Here is a 24,607-nt window from a genome sequence, read left to right as displayed (position 1 = left end):
TTAGTTTGCAACTTACCAATTAAAAAATAAGGAGATATCTTAAAAAATAAGGAGATATTTTTTTCCTTTTGTTTTGTGTGTGTGCTTGGGGAGTTTGATTGAAGTTCCTAAGTTACCAAGTAGGAAGGCTGGTCTTCAAATGGCAATGTTTGAAATATTCATTTCATTTGCCTAAGTCACACAATTCTTCTAAATGGACGACACTTTTACTTCTGTGCTCATACTTCCTATCCATTCCCACTCAATTTTGTGGTTTTCACGCTTCTGCTCTCACTATAACTCTATGTAACTTGGATTTTTTGTGTTAGAGGAGCAATTTTTGCCGGACCATTTCTAATGGTTGTCCAGCAAAATAGAAGACAAACGCATACTAAGCAAAGCCTTGAAACTCAACCAATTGGGTTAGCATAAATCATATTATTACATGAGGGTGAATTGCTTTACCTTCTCATTAGTGATGCAAAAAGAGTTTTAACTGTTGGAATATATCAACAGTTAAAATAAAATAAATATAGGGAAAAGCAGCAAGACTACCTCAACAAATATATCAAGTCAAATACGTATTAAGCTGACTTTCAAAAAAAAATTTAACAAAAAAAAAAAAAAAAAAAAGTTCTATGAGTATATTGTAACAAAAGGGATTATTGCTCTTGCCTACACCTTAAAATGGTAAAAGATTTGATGACATTTCCAAAATTTATACCATTCATGCATTCAAGCAAGAGGGAGTGAACGGATAGAAGAGCTATTGGCGTTTGGTTGACGGAAGCAAGCAGTCGTATACCCGTTCCATGCGTGATGTAATAGTGAGCTTATACGTAATTTGAAGGCCTGGCTTCCCCAAATCCCTAATATCTTCTCTCAACCTGTTAATTACAACCACTGGTTAGCTCCCTCCCTCCACGCGCACGCACAAAAACAAATCAGAATGTAAAATATTCAGGTAACGAATACATAAAACTGATGAATCAAAACTAACCACGGCCATTCTCCAGTTGCCTTGGCATGCCTCTCCACAGAACGGTAGAGGTGATCCAGACTATATAAAAGCAATCCGTACATGGATTGAGCATCGTTTTCCTGCAATAAACAGAAAATGAAGGATCCATTATCCCCAGCAGTCAAAAATAAATTACATGCCAGTACATATCCTTTTAGTAAAGATTGTTAGGAGGAGACAACTGCACATTAACAAATACTCGACTTTAACAACCTAAAGAAATAAAAAGAGAGGTCACAAATAATTATTTAAAACTACTTGAGCATTAGCTAGCCCCCATCTTTCTATTTTCTATCCAATCATTCTTTTTTTAATCAGTTATTAACTTATTATTACTATTATGATTAGGGAATGCATGAAAAAATAAATAAATAAATAAGGCAGGTCATTCCCATTTAGATGGATGATCAATATCAAGATAATGTTGCACATCAGTTGGATAAAAGGCGTGACAAAGATTTGAAACAATACATATATGCCCAAAAACCATTTTCTTAAGAAAAAAATGCAAGGACACAAAGTGCACACCATCACATGCAAGCAAGCATACACGTGCACGCATATAGAAAATTGTATATATTCCTCATTATTATTAGTGTAAATCATCATCGTCTAATTAAAATTGGTTCAATTTTGTTAATCTATAAAAACCTTACCCATGATTCTTGATGAGGATTAATAGTACATGCTTCTAAAAGTTAGTAGGAGCAGAAAGAATGCAACAAAGACTCACAACTTTACCTGGCCCAAGTCCCCACGGGCACAGTGAAGATGTTCAAGTTCCTGCGCAGTCTAGTCTCAGTTATATGTTGTTGGCCTAGTTTTTCTCATCATTACTATAAGTGAATAGTAAATTATAATAAATTCCATGATCTTCAGGCTTGGGTGTAGCGGCAGTTCATGGATTTTCATTCATTAGAAGATACTTAATTGTGCTAATAGACTTATCATTGATTTTAGAATCATTATAATTACGAAGTCCTAGTCTAACCACAATAGGAAACAAACAGCAACTTAGTAATATTTTGTACGTCGGCATTTCACGATCAGTTTAGAAAATTTCTTTGGGGCCATTGAAGCTCCTAACATATAATGCGACACAACTCCAACTCTAACTCAGATGTTTAATGGGCTCAAGATGAGCTTGCTGTTGCGAAATCAAACAGAAAATACAAGAAATAGATCAAACACACACACAACAAGAACGCACAGATTTTACTTGGTTCATCCAAAATTTAGGACTACATCCAAGGGTTGCAAGGTTTTCACTATGATAATAATAAAATATAAAAAATAAATAAATAAATAAAACTGCAACGGATACAGAGAGTTCAGAATGAATAAATACCCTCGCACTAGGGCAACATAACAAGTGCAGAAATTACCAAAATACCCTCCAAAAAATTCGGGCTTGGTGTACAGTATCTATCAGGCTCCATACTACCCATCACTTGCCTATGATTATTTGTATACTTGTTCTTCTTTATATACCGGGTAATAGTGTGGCCCCCGTTAATCGAGGGTGCTGGGAGATACAGACCGGAGATGACCTAACCTTTGGCATTTTTTGTACAAAGTGGCTGCTCTTAGGATTTGAACCTGCATTCACTTGTCTTCCTTTGTATACATTCCTTAATTTTAAAATAATAACGTGCTTACTTCTTCGATGACAACAGTACCTGCTTTTCTTTTCTTATTTTTAACGAATTACCTTTTTCCAAAATAAATAAACTGGGATTCCACTACAAGCTCATTACCTCAAGTCAAAACTCGTTAAATCCGTAGTTCTCCCTAATATTACAGCAACATATGTCATAAAACCAGTAGCTTGATGGGAATAAACCCTAACCAGTAGCTTATTGCGAACAAACCCTAACCTCAATCACGTAATGGGGCAGCTAATGAGCTGGCCAAGTTTTCCCTTACATTGGAGTCAAGAGATATCAAGGAGGGAAGCTTTGCAGTCTTGTGTCGCATAATGACTTGTGGGTCTAATTGCTGTAACCAAGGTTCACCTATCAATAAATTTCCGTTTGCCTTTCAGGTTAAACAAAAAGAAAGATTCCTTCTTCTGTTGCTGTCTAAGCTGTGAGCTTTTATTTGCTTTATAAATACTTCCTATCTTAGTGTTGCACGTTTAATTTGCTAAGGACAAACAAAAAATCATAATAGAAAGTCCAGACATAATTTTGGATTTCTTACCAATCCTTGATCCAGGCAAGTTTGGAACTGCATAATCCTTCTCTCAACTTCCACAATTAGTAGCCTTCTTTGGATACGAGCGATCCTTCCCCTGCCCTCTGCTCTAGTATCCTGATTTTTAGAACATGGAGGAATCAGACTGTGACAGCAAAGAAACTAACCAATAAACAATTTGTGACTGCTACACATTGCATATGATCTAACCTCTGAAAAAGCAGATACGACAGCTTTACTCCATTGGCCATATAACCATAGAAGTAAGCCATGCACTAGAATTTGTTGCTCAGACACAAGCAAGACAATGCCAAAGAATGAAAAATAACAAAACAAGAAAAGAAACAAAATAGGAAGAATTACATTCAACAAAGCCACTTCACATGTTATCTAAGGACCCAGTTCCATGTCCTACTTCAACCAAAATACAAAAGATAGAACTGTTTAACACATAAAAAAACATTCACTTAAAAGACAAAGGTAAAAATTATTTTGAAAAAAAAAAAATCAAATTAAGATTTACCTGAAATTCTTTTCTAAATTTCTAGCAACCTATACAAATATATTGTCAAAAATAGTTGTTAAAGGTGCCTAAATCACAACAAAAAATTCTCAGGCTCATCAAGCTCAACTAAAGCGCCTCAACCTACTACAAGTGAGGCTTCTTCACTGGGTGCATAAAAAGCCTTTACGCACAATTTTCAGCAGACACCTAACTAAAAATATAAAGAATGCTTTTTAGTGGAACTATTTATGGTACAGATATAATTTATAAGAGAGAAAGAGGATCACGTTAAATCCATGTAATAATCTCTCTAGTCTTTCACATTTATATATATATGTGTGTGTGTGTGTGTGTGTGTGTATATGGTACAATTTATCATTTCACAAACAGCTGCTAGATCAAATATTCTTTTCATACTTGTACTGCATTCCAAAATCAAGTAAATCAGAAACTGAAAAATATTTTTTAAAAAAAAAATAATTTTTGGATCGAACATCTTGACATATGTAATCAACTTGATATTAGGAATGCATAAGAAGCAGGATGTATTTATCAAACACACACACACAAAAGCTTGAATGTATACTAAAAAAAAATTCATATTCAGCCACCCAACTACAGGTGCAATAATATGGCAGTGCAGATTGAGGATGTGAAGACCCCTTTCTTGGTCTCCCCTTGTTAAATAGAAGGATAGTATAAATGGGTTGAGAGGCAGAAACGCAGTGCAAACTAATTTAGGAGACTTACTAGACTTGTCACCTAGATATAATTCCCAAATTCACAATAATCCTTTAGGTAATAAAAGTAATATAATAAGTCAAATTTAGTAGTAGCTGATTGTATTTAATTGATTTTTGACTAGGTTGAGTTCTCAAATGATGATAGAAATACTTCAACCTGGTATTACTCTACCCAGTAAGGATTACGAAAAACATATTGACAAGAAACATAGTTACTTTTCTTTTTTCCCTAGGTAACAAAGTTACTTTTTTATAAGCCTCCTAAATTCAATAAACTTATATTGAGCTTGGACTATGCTAACAATTTCAATTATTTCGAAAGTACAAATTCACCAAGGAGAACAGATGACATGGAGCAGGAATTTGTCTTTCTAACTGATTCCATGAACCTGAGATAAGGGAATCATAAGACTCAAGATGGAACATGGGGAGTCAGTATGACTAAATGGAGTCAATATTTCAATTTATTCAAATCCAACACGCCAAGGGATCATCTCAACCTAGTGTTTTCAAGAGTCAGCTTAAGAATGTTTGCTAATTGTAGGTACTAACATATAAAAGCTAAGCACAAAACATCATAACAATGCATTTTACGTGCACATACAATCGAGAGCAGAATACATAATCTACTTTATGAAATGCTCAATCAGAGTACTACACTATAGAAATAACTAGAGCTCCATGGTTCATTACCTGTTTAAGCCAAGCACGCACTAACATAATCAAAATAAGGGAGAGAAAAAATGCTGGTAAAGCAGCTAGAATAGCGAAGTTGATCTCATTGGCCCTTAGAATCTGATCCAGTTCGAGCATTGCGCTGTTCAAAATATGGTCATCAGGAATTTAAAGAACAAGAAAAACTTGAACGCGAAAGAGATCTGACTTCTACCCAAGGATACCAGCTCATTCACTCACGTCTCAATATCCAGTTTTAGCTTCTGAATCTGTAATGGCAAAAACCACTCGTCATGTGACCGAGATTAAAAACTACTGACCAGTGAAAAATTCAAACTTCACCTGAATGAGTAAAGCGCGAGCAAGCTCCCCACCAACGAGACTCTGGATTGGATGCATAAGTTCCTTCTCATACCTAATTAGAGAAATTAAAGAACTCAGTTTTGTCTGAGAAGAGAACAAAAGATGAAGCACCAAACTTATTTAACAAAAAAGAAAAAAATTAGAAAAGATGAAGCATGAAACTCAGACCCACACATGCATATGTATGCACAATAATAATATGCATATATATAAATATACATCTACATATTATATATGGGAAGGGAAATAAAGGGTTAACAAGAAAAACTGACGCCTTTCTCCTTGTGCCCCTCAATCCTACCAAAACTGCCAATTTCTCCATCCATGACCTTGGCCACTTTGGCACAGCCTAACACCATCCCATAAGCTATGCACGACCAGCCTGCTCTGTCCATCGTGTAAGCCGCACCTGGGCTTGCAATTCCACAATTCGATCTAGCCCACATGTTTGTCAAGCCACTCCCTTGACCAAAGACAAGTTGGCAACACCAAGAGCCAATATATGTGCTTGGCATGCCATGCCAAGCACATGGCTTAAGGCGGGCACCCATGTGCCACCTGTAATCGTGGTCGTCACATCAGGCTTTTCTTGAGACAGGCACAGGGCAGCACCAAAGGCCATCCCCACTTGGGCTGTTGTGTGGGGTGAGAGACCACACCCCCTGTATTTGTGCAAAATTAGAAGTTATAGACTGACACTGATAGGAAGAGACATGCCAACTGCTTAAGGATTCATAATTCCATAAATAATTATAGAGAACTTCAGTATCAGGGGCGTTTGTTCAATAACCAATGCCTTCTAATGCCCTGGTCCGCTTGGACTTGGCATATTTATGCAAATGCCATCGCCAGCCCACTTGTGCCTCGACTAGGAAGGCATAGCTTAACCTCCACTTGGTTTGGCCTTGGCTTAAGGACTTTGTCAAGGGTCTAACAGCTGTTCTCTTGGCAAGTTCAGTCATCTGGGAATTGAGGTACGATAAGTAAACGAAAGAGATGCAGTTTCCTCTTGGCAACTTCAGTCAACCAGGAATTGGCTATAGAGCATTTTTAACCCCATCCTAGTTTCTTCAAAACGTACTATGAGCTAGCTGCTTTTTTTTAACCCCTGGTCCTTTCTCTTCCTTTTTTTTCTTATATCTCTGTGAAGAATAACTTTTCCTCCCTCAATATTCCCCCTTTTCTAAGATATATAATATTCTCATTTTCAATTTAAAAAAATTACATTCTAAACATCACATCAGCAAGGCATCAGTCTCCATCACATAAAATTCTAAGGCTCACGACTCAACAAGAATTTTAGTTCTTAACAATCTACAAAACCAGGGAATTAGAACTCAAAAAGAAAGAATAAGCATTTAGAAATGCCATAAAGAGTCAATGTTCAGAAAATGTAGTCACTTGTTATCACATATTGATATATTGTGCAAAGAATGAAAGTAAAGGTCAGAATCTACTGATGGAGCTACATATGTGAGACGGCAAAAGATGTGCTGAGATGTTGACCTTCGTCTCAAACCCTGGCCTATCTTGGGTCCTTGAATCCGTTAGACCTTTATCATAGGCCCGATTTGAGGACTCATCGCCTGAGCTCGGAATTGGCTTAAGAAGAAATAAGCCCACAAGCCAATTTAGCTTGGCTTCTACAGATCATCACAAGCGGAGAACTAAGATGAAAACAATAATGGCAACAAAAAACTTTAGAGTGTTACCTTATATACTAAGTTGGTTGGTAGATAGAACAGTTCTTTTAGCATAAGCGGAATAAATATAAACCTACATATATCTCTTCATTTGAAAGTATAAGAAGAAAGTTGTAATACCCTATAAATAAATATTATATATGTGTGTGTGTGTGTGTGTGTGTGTGTGTGTGTGTGTGTGTGTGTGTGGACACATATTATTATTTAGGCATTATCCTTAATTAATATTAAGATAAGTGATTGTATTTAAAAGGAGATATCAGAGTTATCAATTAGTTTATTTTGGAATTTAAAAGAGTTCTTGTTGAACCTTATTACAAAACAAAAACCAAAGCTTAGCAAAATCATCATTGGGTTAGTCCCATACTATAGCTCCGTTAAGTTCAATTATCTCAGTTAAAAACCAAAGCATTGCTTAATTTAATTAATGCTCTTTAAGCATTAAAATAATCCTAACTCATAAATCAATGAGTTCATCAAGCATCTTAAATAATTAATTACATAAATAATAAATGTTGTAATATAGACCCAATTTGTATACTGCCTGCTTATACCATAATACTCTCCCTCAAGATCATTAAATTTGTTTTTACCATTAACTATACTCACCATTATCAATACTAAGTAATTGATACTCTTTATTCACTGTTCCAGTACAAATTCCTTTACCTGGAGCATTGAATTCCTTAGCTCGGCCTCACAGGACCATGGCTTACACACACCCAACCAATTCAAAGTCTATCACCAACACAAAGTCAACCTTAAATATCTAATCCTAATGACTCCAAAATGTACCATAGACTATGGGCTTAAATAAAAGTTATATGTATCAGTGACTATATTAATTCAAGACATGCAAAACCTGAAAACCCATTTACTGCCAACCACCACCTTCATCCTTAGTCTAAATCTAATTCATTCATTACTCCAATTAATCATGTACGCATCATTACATGCATTCAACCCATTAGTAAGTCACTTGCATTTCTTGAGCTTTTTCTACACCTACTGACATAGATATATATATATATATATATATATATATATATATCCAAAGGTGCATTCCGCAAACGATTTAGGTTCACTCGCTTTGACTTGCAAAATGAGTTCTTACTTGGAGGTTAGAATGAATCTAAAATAAGGAGATTGATCAGTTAGGGAAGGAAGAGGTCTACGCCCAGAATGCTACCCAACAAATGGGCCTGTCCCATCTAGATCTTCTCCAGTTAAGGAAGAGAGAACCTATTGCATTCATTACTTCCCTGAGTACCCTGATTCAATTCAACGAAAACTTGAAGTAGGGCCTATGTGCATTTTTGGACTAAAACTTAAAGTGCCAACTGTCTAAAAGAATGATATTCGTCGTACTTTGATCGTACCATATTCTCCCCTAATTCACCTACAATTGATTTAATTAATCCCACCAATAATTATGTATAGACAATCTGTTACATATATACTTATATGTAGAGGTCCATCCCAATCTTAATGTATAACATCTACACCAGTTCAAATAACACTATTCATGCCTAAGATATAATTATACCAGATCAACCAATCAATTCAACTAAAATCATACACTGGCATTCTTTTATATACATGAAAGTTGAGAGATTCAATAACCACTCCTTTTGAGATACCCATAATCCGAACAAGGAAAACACCAATACCTCGATAAAAATAAATCATTCTAATTCACATATGTATAGTAACTATCAACTTAAATATAAGCAGAGCACACCACATATCTAAAATCGAATTCTAATAAATCAGTAACTCCATTTGTAATCTCCATTTCTCTAATTAAAAATAATTATCATGAGTTCTACAGTTAAATCATAGATAATAATCTAACAATTAAGATACAAATAAATTCAGAGTTACAAGCAAGAATTAACTTCAAATGACGGTTAGTGACTATGAGATAAAGTTTACGGAACTCTCTTCATAAAAATAGTTCCACAGAGTGATAATTATGCCATTTTCATATATAATCATTCAGTAGACAACAACAAAAGAAGAAGATCCCACCTGGCCATAACTATTTCAAGCATTTCCTGGTCCGATGCGTTCTCATGAAATTTTTGACCTTTCGTCTGCTCACTGAAAGCCAACAACATTCTGCAATCCAAGAAAGTAGATATGTTACGGTTAAAACTGTCAACTAGATCCCAGACTATGTTTTGATGCCAAATTAAATTATCAGAGACCATTGATCAATGATAACTGCAGTGCCACATGCAAGCCATGTGCCTCGGAATGGACAAAGATCCTAACTAGCACTTAGGTTTTTTTTTTTCGGAAAATAAAACCTTGAATAGGTTTCACATAAACTAAAAAAAAGAAAATAAAAATAAAAAAAATATATTTAAAAATAAGTTTCACATGGCATAATAATAAGGAACAATAACAACCCACGGGGTGCACGCAATCTTCATCCATAACCAATTTAAACTTATAAATGTGCATGATTAGTATTTATTATCCAATATTCAACTAACCTGTGTAGAGAGTTAGCAGTTAAATTGACCTCTTCGAGCTCCATTACACCTTTGTGCCTCTTCCTGAATGTCTCAAAAAGTTCATCTCTTATAGATAGAATCTGATGAGAATATTGAGTTAGGAATGACTCAATCACTAGGTTATTTTATACTCCGTAATTATGCATAGCAGGTATGCATATTAAAAGATAACACATCCCAAATAAAGATAATCGTGAAATGAGTCAATTTGCCAATTTTCATATAAAATATAATTGACAAACCCTCAGCATGCCAATTTTTTTCTCTTCATATCTGTTGACAACTCGATTTCTCTATTGTCATTTTTTCTGTCCTAAACACAGCCTAATATCTATAGGAATTATATTATATATTACATATTGATTGATGAGCTGAAATCTTGAAATTTAAACATTGATGACTAAAAAGAATGCAAAACTCAAGAAAACTAGAGACGTTATTCGAAGGAGTGCTACTATTAAGTGAGAATAGTTGGCAGAAATCGTACCGGTTGCTCTACATGATCCTTCCAGAAGCTAACTGTCGAATCCCTTGCCTCATGAATCCAATTGTCAATGTCAGAACTTCCCATCACTCTACTATGACGAAGTAGCCATAATGAACAAATGGAGATGCCAACAGCCCCGCATGTATAGTGCATCCAGTATAGAGTTACTTTCCTTGGCTTGTGGTGTTTGGCGACCTAAGAGAAGAAAAGGTAAGCAGATAACATAAGCTCATATAATGTCAAATAATTGAACAACTGGAACCTCATATTTCATTTAACATGGTTAAGAAAAGATATGAGCTTAGTATTGATCCTTGATGAAAACCCACTTGGAAAATCATTAGTATCTCCACATATAGTTCAAACTCTAGTCCTCACTCTATGCATGTCTTGGATATTTTTAATATTATTTACAGGAATTCAATTCTTTGTCAGGCCAACCAAATTATGATATCTCAATAAACGATCATATGCCTTCTCTAAATCTATAAAAAAGGCTTACTAAATCTTTCTTTTTACGTCGGTCATCTTCCATTAATTGTCATATTAAGAAAATAGCCTCTTTGATGGATCTCCTTAAACATTGTTCTATAACCTTTTATTATAGTTTCATAGTGTGAATCATTAATTTGATCCCTCTATCGTTGCCACAATTTTGCACATCCCTTATTTTAGTATATTACTCTTTCTCCAATCATTTGGCAGCATGTCTCCCATCAAAAATTTGTTGAACAAGTTTGTAAGCCATTCGATTCCTACGCTTCACAAAGTTTTTCCAAACCTCAATCACCATATTATCAAATCCTATAGTTTTATTCTTCACCGTCTTTTTTAGGGTTTCTTGAACTTCTTTCTTATTAATTTGACTTATCATTCTTATATTGCGTTCATTACTCCCAATTTCTTCTCTAGATACTCATCATTTAATAGTCCTTGAATATAATTGTTTGTCTTTAATTAATATTGATGCATTGGATGCATATCACTTGATCCATATCTGAAATCAACCAATCTCTACTTGTTTGCTAATTTGTAAATTCTCTTTTTTAATGCATTTTGTTTAACTTTAATAATGTTTCTCAAATCAACCCATTCAATTTTTCTCTCTCCAAATCATCACGCTTCTTATTTTTTTGTCATTCTATAAAGTTCTTTCTCTTGCTTTATATTACTTGTATTTCATCACTCCACCATCATGTTTCTTATTTTATAATTTACTTTCTTTGATTTCTTTTAAAAGTTTCCTTAGCCACATTTCTTATGCACTCTGTTATTTTAAACCATAAACTATTTATGATGCCAATCCGATTCCATTACTTTTCTTGTAATATTTTCAGTGAAACCTTTCATCTTTTTCCATTCGTGTTCTAATATCTTTTTTCCTACCTTATCCCGATTGGATAGATTTTTTGCTTTCGGGGGAATGGGAAGAGAAATTTTTAGATGTCGCTCGGAAGAGGATAGATTTGTGGAGGAGGGTCATTGACTGCAAGTTTAGAGAGGATAGGAGTGGTTGGCCATGTAGGTGTTGATAGGATAGAATAAACACAAATCTATGGGGATACAGTTTTGGATAATGAAATGAGATAGGAGCAACACTTTTAGACTTAGCAAAAGCATATAACTTAGCTATAGCTAAAACTTATGTAACAAAAGAGAGTAGCATCTAATAACATTTAAAAGAGGAATAAGTAAAACGCAAAGAATTATTGCTTATATAGGAGGAATGGGCCTCGAGTAATGATTGTAAAGTGATTCCCGGGGAGAGCCTCACAGAACATCATTGCATACTAATTTTAGACATTAATCAAAGGGTTTAAGTATGCGGAAAAGGGGCATAAAAACATTAAGTAGTAAAGCAACCACTTTTAAAGAACAAATACTAAAGGAAAAGCAATGGGATTGGAATGATGATGTAAATAACTTGTGGCTCAAAATGGCAAATTGTATTAGGGATAAGGCGAAAGAAGTTTTGGCTGAAACTAAGGGGGGGAAGTTCATTAAGAAAGAGACATGGGGTAGAGTAAGGAAGTGCAACAAATAAATAAACAAAAGAGGAAAAGATTTAAAACATGGCAAAAAAGTAGGCTACAAGAAGACCAAGACACATATAATAAACTCAAATGTGAAACAAAAAGGATAGCAAGTAAAGCTAAACAAAGCTCATTAAATTTCTATATGAAAATTAGGTAAAAAATGAGGGCGAAAAGAAAATTTTATAATTAGCAAAAAATCGAGATAGACCTACTAAAGACTCGAGCCAAATTAGATGTATTAAATACTCTGGATCCTCTTTCAGATAGGCCCAGAAAGGAGAAGGAAGTCTGGAATGCCAACAGGCGTCTATTATTGAATTGGCATAGATAGCACAATATTAGTCAAAGAGAGCGATATATTAACTAGATGGAAGAATTATTTTCAAAATCTATTAAATGAGGAATACCCTAGAGAAGTAGTAGAACATGAATTTAACATTAATAAGGAAGTAGAGGACACACTTAAGAAAATGAGGAGTAATAAAGCGGTAGGCCTGAAGAATATATCCATAGAGGCTTGGCAAACTTTAGGAAATGTGGGAATTGAGTGGCTAACAAATTTTTTTTAACAACATCCTAAGACAAGGCATGATGCCAAATAAGTGAGAAAAAGTACGACAGTCCCAATTTACAAAAATAAAGGGGATATACAAAATTGTGGCAACTATAGAAGAATTAAATTAATTATTCCAAACAATGAATATATGAAAAGCGGTAATAAAACAAACTAATGAAGGAATCCACGGTATCTGGTAACCAATACAGATTCATCCCGAGTAGATTAACAATGGAAGCTATATACCTACTTAGACAACTGTTGATTACACAAGGTTTTTGTAGACTTAGAAAAAGCATATGATAGGGTTCCACGGGATACAAAACAAATCCCCTTACAAATCATAAAAAGTATCCAAGATCTGTATAAACTAAAGTTCATACATGTGGAGACACTAGTGAGTTTTCCATACACGTAGGCACCACCTCTAAGTCTCTAACTTAATTAGTCACTCCAATTTCACTAAACAGATTTCATAGCTGGATCTAGTTATTTTAGAATTTCATGGGTATTCAAGTTCAATGCAACTTAAGTGTTTTATGTTTTCTGTTCAATCAATTTACTTTTTCTGATACACTTCCAAAAGGTACAAACATGAGGATAAAAATAAAATAATAATAATAATAATAATTAAAATTAAAAAAAATAAAATAAAATAATAAAAAACTATCTCAACAATTATTATAGTGCATTGAAAAAAAAAAAAAAATGAGAACTCTTACTAGGCTACATAAGTAAGAATCCAGTTTTTGTAGATTTTGATATATCAAGTTGATAACATCTCTAATCTCACAATCTGTCCACTGAGAGCCTTCTTGGTTTACTTCCGGTAAATTCTCAAACATTAGAGGGAACGAGTAGCTCCCATCAACAGAAGAATCAATCTGCACAATTGTTGCAAAAGAAGGGGGGGAAATGCTGTAACTGAAGATACATGTATCAAACACATAATAATTGTGCATTCTTTTGATTTTTCATATCGCAAAGTGAACATAATTACAGGGACGAAAACACAATCCTAAAGTAAATTGCAACTACAACAAGGATAGCCAAGAAAAAAATTAGATCACGTGTTTTGATAATTACCTGCCGCGTTGCATGCAAATGACCAATTGACGACTGCAATTTTGAAAACAAACCATTGATAGTGATCAACAATGAGGGCAAAGACTTCTCTGGGTTCTTGACTAATTCTTCCCCAAATCTGTCAACCTCCATGTAAACCTACATGAACACAAACAAATAAATTTCAATCATTACACATTTTTTATATGGCTGGCTGGGTGGTGTATGCATATCTCCGGTTCCAAAACATATGCATGTGTGTATGTAGAGGAAAGGAGATACACTGCCGAAAAATTGAAGACAGGAAAACAAGTAGATAGAGAGAGGGTAATTACAGTTCCATTTAATTGCCAAAAAAAAAAATTGCATTTGGTCACTGCAGCATACAGCTCCATGGTTCCGAACTCCCAATGTGTGAACTTAAGACATCTCTATTCCAAATAGACTAGATAATGGACAACCTGGACTAATTTGTGGACCTAACCTGCAAGCAATATAATTAAGATGGACTGAGCTAGATTACCTAATTCTCAAGCAGCAAAGCTAGACCTGAGATTTCTATGCTTGAGACCAATCAAAGGGCCCCACAATGGAAGGCTCCCACTCCCTTGCTGTACCAAAAGCGTATCCAATTATGGTTCCTCATCAACGACCTCATATTCATTGCAGCATATTATATCAGATCATTGAAGCTACATAGACAGTATGTGACTCATGGTGTGCACTGTTTTACATCAAGATTCTGGAATTCTAAGAATAAAAAAGAAGAATCTAGTTTCAATTATTATTTATCCAAACCTAAGATTCTGAAATGTTATTTACAACTGAACTCCTTTTCCTAATGATAAGTTCGTTATAGCTGAGCTGCCACATAATATTGTTGGGTGATTTGAAGAATGACATAAAACAGTAAAGAGAACGCATAAAAAAATTATTATGAGATTGAACAAATTTTCCATATCATTTATTAATCAACACAAAGTATCATTAGTAAAAAGAAAGGAAAAAAGTACATATAAATTTAATTTGACTTACATATGTTAATGGATTTAAATATTAAAGTTACAACCTCTCTAACAGCATAAGCTTTTAGAGAAGATTGTGGTTAACATGATGTCACAGTAGGCAAGGTCCTAAGTTCATACCTCATCGTCACCCTGATGATTAAAATTGAAACTTGATTTGGACCAAAAGAAGGACACAGGTGAGGGGGCGTGTTAGAGGATTTAAATATTAACGTTACACCCTCTCTAACAGCTTAAGCTTTTAAAGTAGAAAGTGGTTAACAACATAGTAATTTTTTCTGTTGGTTCATGGATACTCCAATCATAATTTCAGGTGTCGTCCTTTACTGAATTGTTTATGGCCATCAATCCAACTGTGCATGTTAACATGAATTACCTATTCTGGCCACATCGACACATAAGGTTCAAATTAGTGCCTTCATTTTATAAATTGGTTCCATTGCTACATGCTAATAAGATAATTACTATAAGACACAGTACTCATGAAAACATGCATCCACGCAACTTCTCATAGGTCATATAAAAAAGCATGACTATCTTAGCGGTTAGCACATTGCTACAAACATCGCTATCAGTTAAATGTTTTTGAATAAACATGCGGAAAAGAAAAGTAAAGGACATGTTTGTTTATAAGAGAAAAAAGGAAAGGATATTGTTAACCCTCCCCTGGTATGGGTAACTAGGAAATAAAAAGAAGGAAATTAAAGTGGTAACCCTTTCATCTTGTTTGGAAAAAAGATAGTGGATAGAGGAACTGTACATATCTATGCGTTTTATGATGTGAATGGAAAGGCAACACAAGAATTGAGTTGTTAAAGAAGGGAGGGACAAAATGGATAATCACTAACTTTTTTATCCTCCATTTTCCTTCACTTTCACAAGGATGGCTAAACTCTGTTAAAGTAAGATCAAACTCTTCCTCCTCCCTCTTTCTTTTCTTTTCCCTTCACATTTTCAAACCAAACATGAGATAACCTTTCCCTCCACCTTTATTCCCAACTCCCTCAATCCAATTGCAATCTTAGGACCCGTTTCACATTGTTGTAACTTACAATAAGTACTCTTTTTATGTAGAGTTGTCAAAAAGGTGTTGTCTCTGGAAAACAAATAATGTTTGGCGGCTTTCAAAATATTCTTTTTCATAAATACTCTTACATATTTCTACCTCTACTTGCAAAAGCTCTAATTTTTAGCTTTGACTAAAAGCTCTACTAATCCAAAATATGTACAAGTGAAAAGTACTTTTTTATGTCACATCCAAAAGAGAATTTTCAAATTAAAAGCGCTTTTTGTCTGTCCAACAACGCCAAACAGTCACTTAAGCGCTTTGAGAATTTATAAGAATAATGCATAGAACTTTATACTTCAAACCAGCATAAAATTAAAATTTATTGGTAAAAAGGGAATAAGCCTGATCAAACAGTTCGGAGAGTTTGTGATGAACCAGCTAATCAGGATAAACAAGTGCATATATATAGACATGACTTAAACAAAGAGTTTTGAAAGAAACAAAAATGACTATTGATTAAGGCACAGAAATTTCAAAAAGACAACATCCGACAAAGGAAACATACAGCCAAGGCTTCAAAAGAATGAAAAATTGCAAAAACATATTCTCGGTAATCTAAAAAGTTCCACAAGAGCGCCATAAAAAATTAAAATTAAAAACAAAAAACAAAAATCATCTCAAGGAAACAAACTTTACAATCATCAACAATCAATGTACAAATACCAAGTTGGGTAAATAGCCCATGGTGTTGTGTCAATAGGACTTAGGTTGATAATTTCCAATAAAACGGAGTTTTTAAGTTCATTTATATTTTAAAAGGTAGTAAAGGAAGATCAAATTAGGGGTTTGGTATTGAGCGGGATAGGTTGTGGAGGAGGGTTATCTTGTGTCTCTTTTTTTTTTGGGGGGGGGGGGGTGGGGGTGTGTGTGGTGTCTATTCCTAGAGGCATTGGTGTTTGGAAAGCCATTCGGAAGGGATGGAATGAGTTTTCTAAGCATATCAAATTCAAAATTCATGATGGTACGGAGATTCGGTTTTGAGAGGATTTGAGGTGTGGAGATCGCACTTTAGCATGTTCTTTCCCCAGACTTTTTAGGATTGCGGCTAAGAGGCATGCCTCGGTGGCTGACTGCTATCGCCTTGACAGCGGGAGACCGGTTTGGGACGTGCTTTTTTAGCGATATTTTCAAGACTGGGAGATGGATAATGTCTTTGGTTTCTTAGAGTTGTTGTACAGCCAGGCGATTCGTGGAGGAGGTAAGGATTCTCTTGTTTGGATTCCTTCTTCTAGGGGAATGTTTAGTGTGAGATCTTTCTTCGGATGCCTTTTAAACCCAGCTGGGGTGGTATTCCCTTGGAAGGCAGTGTGGCGAACTAAGGCGCCGTTGAAAATGGCATTCTTCGCTTGGACGGTCATGTGGGGTAAAATATTGACGCTGGATAATTTGAGAAGGAGAAAATATATCACGGTGAATTGGTGTTGCATGTGTAAGTGTAATGGAGAGTCGGTTGACCACTTCTTTTGCATTGTCCAGTGGTAGTTGAATGTTGGAATCTCTTGTTAGTCCTATTTGGAGTTTACTGGGTCATGCCTAGATCTACGAGAGGTCTGATGGACACCTGGAGAGGGGGTTGGGTGGGAGCACAGGCTCAAGGGTTTTGGAGGATGGTGCCCCTGTGTCTTTGGTGGTGTCTATGGAGGGAGCGGAATAGAAGATCATTTGAAGGAGAGGAATCTTCGGTCATTGCACTCAAATCTTCTGTTATTAGCTCTCTTTTTTTTTGGGGTTCGGGTAGACTATGTTCCTCTGCTGAGGAGATTATTGAGTTTTTGGCTTCCCTGGGGCCTTAGGGTACCCAGGTTTTTGTGGCCTTGTAGGGACGCATTCTCCTTTTGAATACTTTTAATGAATTGCTTATTTATCAAAAAAAAAAAAAAAAGGTAGTAAAGGAGCCAATGTGAGATATTTGTGGAATTCTCTGGAATGTTAATTTTCATTAGTATTTCAAGGATTAAACAAGGGTGGAAAGGTAATTTAACCTCTCAAGTACTCGCTCACCTAAGGTAGAAAGCTTAGAGCAAAAACTCTCACTGCATTCCTTACTCTCGTGACTCACTCTTTCTTTTTCATATCTTTTCTAAGCTGTTCTAGGAGGGCTGGGAAACAACCCCCCCCCCCCCCCCCCCCCCCCCCCCCCCCTCTCCTCTTTCTCTATCTTTACCAATATTATGACTGGACAAAAATATAGATAGTTAATATTAAAAGGATGAACATGCTCTTAGAAATCATTCAGTCCCATATTACAAAAAGACTAGAATAAGTTGAAAATCTAAAAGTTGTTAAATGATAAAAGGCGACAAGATCTTGAAATTATCAAATATTAACTTAAGAGGGGATTTGGGACGCTAAGAAATACACACACACATAATAATAATAATAATAATAATAATAAATAAATAAATTGCCAAGATACATGTTGTAATATAGCCAATGAAATTAACGTAAGTTTTTATTTCTGACTTACAACTAAGGAAGAGTACTCTAAGAGTTTAAATATGTTCAATTTTAACCAGTGGCCTAGCGGTACCAGGCTCCTACTTTCTAAAAGGAGGTAAGGGATTCGAACCTCGGTAGAGGCATGTATGTATGAGTACCAACTAGGAAAAAAAAAAATAACTAAGACGTTTAACAAAACTGAAAATTGAGTGGTGAAAATTTTGCAAGTTGAACGGTAAGTATTGAATTTATAATTAATTTATTTTAAGGGTAAATTTCTCCAGTACAACAAAAAAAAAAAAAAAAAAATTAACAAATTCTCTGAATGTATCCAATAATAAGTGAATTTCCATTCACATCAGATTCTGACTCCTTTTTAGTGGAATATATTTTTCCGAGTGACACCGAAATCACATTTTCAAATGCTTACTTGCAAAATTATTTTAAATGCCCAGTTTTAATTGTTAAATTGGTTAATCAACCAGCAGCTGCTATAGAATATCCTAGTGCAAATCAGCAAAAATACAAGAAAGAAGAATGAGGATGTAGTCACTTGTGAAATTTGATGACCTATCATTAACAAAGACCATCATTTCCAATATCTTAGATTGATTATCTATAAGAAGGGAAAGAATGAAGAGAAATTACCCACATTAAAGTGTGACGCATGAAACGGAAGTAGTTATAAAATGTTGTGTGATGGTTATTCTTGTCAAGTTGAAGGAAAGTTCTGAAAGACACTTGTATGACAATTTTGTTTTATAGTTAAAAATTTAGGCAACTAAGAGATGAGAGCATAAGTATGATGTTAGACCTAGATGCTGCATCATTTGAAATGACAATTTTGTTTTATAGTTAAAAGTTTAGGCAGCTAAGAGATGAGAGCATAAGTAGGATGTTAGACCTAGATGTTGCATCATTTGTAAGTTTGAAACTAATATGAAATATATAAATATATAGCATGAGATGATTTGGTCATATTTCCCAAAGACTAACCATAACCTACCAAGAAAATGCAGAGCAACTAATACGCTGAAGAAGAGTTATTCGCTACATGTTGAAGGTGTTAAAAAGGATTCAAGCAATGACAAAAAGAATGACTGTTGATCCTTCAAGGAGGACATTAGTGCATTGTACTTTGACTGAAGATATTATTTATAAAGAGTTGACAAGAGATGACTTGTGTAGCCAAACTAACTAGCATGGACTAACGCTTGTTGAGAACAGCTGTAATGTTACAAAAAGAAGCAAGTATTCTAATTGTGATATTTAGCATCAAAACAACAAATAACAACAAAATAATATATTACTTCTTAACAATTTTTTTAACAAAACTAAAAAAAGGAGCAATTATTTAACAATTATATACAAAAATCAATTTTCTATTCCATATATATTACTAATGATCTTTCAGTGATGTCATAATTTCCCAATTAATTTTTTGTATCAACCATTCAAGTTCAGTAAATGGATAATTGATATATTAAGGGTGCTTCTTATGAAACCCCTGGGGAAAAAAGTTTATACGTTCTCATCGCCACTACTTTGAGATTCTAGTTCATACCCATCGTAGAACTCATAAGATAATTCACTGAACATTAAGATTGATTCATCTTTTGTCGTGCAAAGCATATATAATGAACCACTAGCATTCAAAAGATGATAACAAGAAACTGAAGAGAAGGAAATTAAAATTTTCAGAAAATTAAATTGCTTCTCAAATTTATGTTCCAGAATAACTCTACACGTCCAATAATGCATCTCCACCATGTCCAAATGCACAATTATTATCAAGAGAGTGAGTCCATACGATAGGGAAAGATGAGAAGGGAATTACTATTGATCAAGATGTAAGCCCTGAAATAAACCTACAAAAAGGGCAATTCAATGCTATGAAGATGATTGATGGAAAATATATACTTTTTATTTATACAACAGCAATGATACTAAATTACACTAAAGAAAATTAACAACAATATAAGGAAACCTGGGCCAAAAATGTAGCCAGAGAGTATCTTAAGCTTGTTAAGATGGCTATCCTCTCAGATATATGGGCAGATGCGGAATGACATAGATGTTCCATGGCATCCATGCTAGAACCCTCAGCAACATATTCACGTATCAACTGAATTGTTCCACCAAAAAAGGCCAATGGCCCCCTCTCACAAATCATGAAGTATACTTTACGAGCATTTGATGCCTGAAATTAGTTAAAAAAAAAAAAAATTGTGTATGGTTAACACTAACAATAGCATTACAAGAAACTATCCACTACAATATTTTATAAACTTCAAAGAGGAAATCATTCTCAGCCATTGGAAGGACCTCATTCACTAACCTCTGCTCTAGATTGCCAAAATTGTAAGTTCTTTTGGATGTTATGCAAATTAAAAAAGACGTGGTCCAAAATATCCTCCAACACATCAAAAACTTTAGATGCCTCTGATGAAACCCTGCATGTACAGAGCATGAAACCATTTTTTAAGGACGTCTAGTTTAAACTTTCACCACATTTGTACAATACTGTTGATTTTTTAAAGATTATATAAACACATACATATATATATATATATATATATATATATACATAGAGAGAGAGAGAAGAGAGAATTCATCACATATATATGTAGAGAGAGAGAATTGAAATATAAGATAAAATTTATCTTCAAATCTAAAGCACGTTTACAAAGAGATTTTATTACTAAAAAGTAACGCCTATTAAATTATAATAAAAAAGTATAAAAAAGAAAAGGAAATCTGATGATAATATATAAATGGAGGGCAGGGGAGAGAGAGAGAGAGAGTAATGATATAAGACCTATGCGCATTAAATAACAATTTATATCATCCCCAGATAAAATTGGTCCCACAACTCACTCTCCAAGATTATCACTAAATGGTTCAAGAGCACAGACAAATTTGGTTTGATGACCCACCCTCTAGAAAATTTGGTTTAACGACCCACCTCCCAGAAAGATTGGTTTGACGACCCACTCTCCAACATTGTCATGAGCACCTAAGAAGCATGGACACGAGTACGATACGATACGACACCGACACGGCGATACGCCAAATCTCAAAAAATAGGACATGGATACAGCAATAAAATAATAATATAATGCATATATATAATAACTAATTTCTTTTTCAATTTCTCCACTATTTAAATTGAACACACTAGCATTCCATAACAATTTTTTTTTAAATGTAAGGGTCCATTAGCCCAAATTTCATTAAAATATTAACAAATAAGAAGTCTTAACGGTTAACCTCAGGTTGTATATATCTTTGTATCCAAAAAGTAAAAGTCTTAATCTAGGGACCAAACACAAAAAGTAAAAATCTTAATCTAGGGACCAAACAGGTGGTAAAAGGCATAAGGTTGCACCTATCCCTCACTCTCTCTCTCTCTCTCATTCACGAACATGGATCTGGGGACCAAACAGGTGGGCAGGTTGGGGGAGAGAGAAAGAGAGCAATATGACAGTTTTGGGTTATTGGTATGGGAGTAATATGGTAATTTGAGATTCAGCTTCAGACTTTTTTAATTAAAAACCTAATATAAAATGAAGGGCAATTATGACATTTCACATGCAAATTTAACGCTCGACTCCGACAGGGGTGTTTGTGTAGGTTTCCACTAAAATTCTAGAGAACTTCATGATGAAAAGCTACTTCTAAAAGTTTTATTACCAACAGTTAGAAGAAAGAAACGGAACAAGAATATGAAGAACAAAGGGAAAGCAGTCATTATAAGCATGAAGTTATGAGATTTAGGGTGGTGAAAAAGAGAATTCAAAGTATTTTCCACTTCATATTTACTAATAGAATGTCTCCAAATTTTTGTAATTAATGGCAGAATTTGTGCATGCATGTATTAAGAATAAGTTCTTCTTTAGAAATTCATTCGGTCAGATTCGCTGGAGGCGTGGGTGTTTGGAAATTCATTCGAAAGGGATGGGATGAATTTTCTAAACATATCAGATTCAGAGTACGGGATGGCAGGGGAGTTCGGTTCAGGGAGGATTTATGGTGTGGCGATTGCCCGTTGGCTCGTTCCTTTCCCAGACTTTTCCGGATTGCCATGGATAGACATGCTTTGGTGGCCGACTGTTATCGGCTTGATAATGGTAGGCTCACGTAGGATGTGCATTTTCGGCGTTCCTTTCAAGATTGGAAGTTGGAAAAGGTTTCAGGTTAGTTGGAGCTGTTGTACAATCAGGAGGTGGATGGTAGTGGCACTAACTCTCTGGTTTGGGTGCCTTCCTCCCAGGGGAGATTCAAGGTCCGTTCCCTATTCCATTGTCTCTCTGATTTTTATGGTTCTAATTTCCCTTAGAAGACGGTTTGGCATTCCAAGGCTCCCTTTAGAGTGGCCTTCTTTGTCTGAACTACTGTTTGGGGCAAGATTTTGACCCTGGATAATTTGAGAAAGAGAAGACAAATTGCAATCAATTGGTGTTGTTTGTGCAAGAGGAGTGACGATTATGTGGATCACCTTCTTTTGCATTGCCCTGTAGCTCACTACTACTATAGCCTTATCTTCGGTCTTTTCGACGTCCATTGGGTCATGCCTCAGTCCTCGAGAGATTTGATTGATGCTTGGCAAGGTTGCAGTGTGGGGACCCACGCCCGTGAGTGTTGGAGGGCAGTTCCCCTTTGTGTTTGGTGGTGCTTATGGAAGGAGCGAAATAGAAGATCTTTTGATAGGGAGGAATCTTCCTTAGGGGCTTTGAAGTTTCATATTATTAGCTCTCTTTTTAGTTGGGTTTTGAGGAGAAATTGTATATCGATAGATGAGTTTATTGATTTTTTTGGTTCGGTGGGTCCTTGGGACCTTGTCTATGGCTTCGGCCTCCGTATAGCTCTTCGGACGCGTTCCCTGTTTGAACACTTTCTAATACATTTTACTTATCAAAAAAAAAAAAGTTCTTCTTTAGGGTCAGTTTATGTGAATGAATTTTTTTTAGAAGAAAAGCTATTTCATATCTAACTTTCCGATTTTGAAAACAAATGTTCTCTAGAAGCTAATTGAAGAAAATGATGAACTTCCCTCAAGGCCATGCAATAAAAACCATTCAATAAAGAAATGTGTTACATGAATTTCTATCAGCATAAAAAAAATCTTGGAATTTGATTTTTGTGTGAACATACCAATAATTTACTTTTAAAATAAAATTCACATGAAAAGGATCGAGGGGCAAGAGTTTTCCCCCTAGTTGAAATTTAGAGAGCTTGACTTTTAAAACTGAATGCTATATATGCTGTTGTGAAAGGTGGTTTTTAAATTTAATCTGAATTAGAAGATCAACCTAAATGTTCAATTCTACCAATTCAGCTTCTTATAATCCTTATGACAACTAATTCAGTACTAAGGTTGTTGGGTGCTTAATTTTCAATTCCATAAAATAACACATCAATGCCATAAGTATCCCCATACAAAACTATTGTATTGAATCTTACTATCAATAAATTCATACCGAAGTGTGAAATTTTTCCCAAGAAAATAGCAAAAAAAATTATATATATATATATACATATATATAAAAGAAAAAGTAAAGGAAAATCAATCAACAAAGACAGAGGAGAAATGGATAAGTTCAGCTTACCCGAAAGAGTCGCGTGAAGTGGAAGGCAACGGCAGAGGGAGAGAAGTCCTGCGTCTCCTAGATTTGGCGCGAGCTGTTTGGCGGTAGAGATTTGAAATTCTCCCGAGAAAATTCAAGTCTGGAGAGGGCAAGAAACTGAATACTCGGTTCCAGAGATAGTTAGAGTAGAGTGAGATTAGGGTTTTCACGTCCTTGGCTTCGCTTCCAGAGGGAGCCGCCATCAGTGAATGTGGTTGGTCTTCCAATCGCTCGCAGCTTTCGAACTTTTAAACTTGTTCAGCAATTCAATGGAAGTGGAAAAGCTTAAAGTATTTTTCGGTGGGAGAATGACCTTTTCTTACTATCAAATTACGAAATACTCCTCTAGACCATGGACGAAATAGATGAGAAATTAATCAATTGCGTAATTTGCACTCACACCCCCCTCAATTTTGTAATAAAGACAGATAAATACAATTGAGGAAGAGTGTCATTCAATTACCCCCTCAAGTTTGCAAACTTAACAACAACATATCCAACCATGATAAGAGTACGTAATTGCTAACATCCCCAATCATGATAAGAGTACGTAATTGTCCTTTGACTTTTAAATTGACCCATTTAAATCATGAAAG

The 24,607-nt window shown here is 35.0% G+C and overlaps 1 protein-coding gene across 1 annotated transcript; it reads right to left on the bottom strand.

Annotated features, from left to right (window-relative positions):
- Window positions 1-389: 389 nt before the first annotated feature.
- LOC132311544 (protein DGS1, mitochondrial) lies at window positions 390-24,285 on the bottom strand. Its single transcript, XM_059809470.1, has 14 exons — window positions 23,994-24,285; window positions 20,723-20,837; window positions 20,372-20,584; window positions 13,873-14,010; window positions 13,509-13,670; window positions 10,195-10,389; window positions 9,687-9,787; window positions 9,217-9,306; window positions 5,462-5,534; window positions 5,360-5,388; window positions 5,138-5,261; window positions 3,203-3,313; window positions 980-1,080; window positions 390-866 (listed from the first exon to the last, which is right to left on the bottom strand). The coding sequence occupies exons 1-14, from the start codon at window positions 24,212-24,214 to the stop codon at window positions 746-748; spliced, it is 1,794 nt and encodes a 597-aa protein (XP_059665453.1). The 5' UTR covers window positions 24,215-24,285; the 3' UTR covers window positions 390-745.
- Window positions 24,286-24,607: the final 322 nt, after the last annotated feature.

This window comes from Cornus florida, unplaced genomic scaffold (genome assembly GCF_030987335.1).
Source record: "Cornus florida cultivar Cherokee Brave unplaced genomic scaffold, ASM3098733v1 CherokeeBrave_3.0.0_Hap2_Chr06, whole genome shotgun sequence".
NCBI lineage: Eukaryota > Viridiplantae > Streptophyta > Magnoliopsida > Cornales > Cornaceae > Cornus > Cornus florida.
The sequence above is the reverse complement of the archived record's forward strand: the minus strand, read 5'-3'. Positions and strand labels throughout refer to the sequence as shown.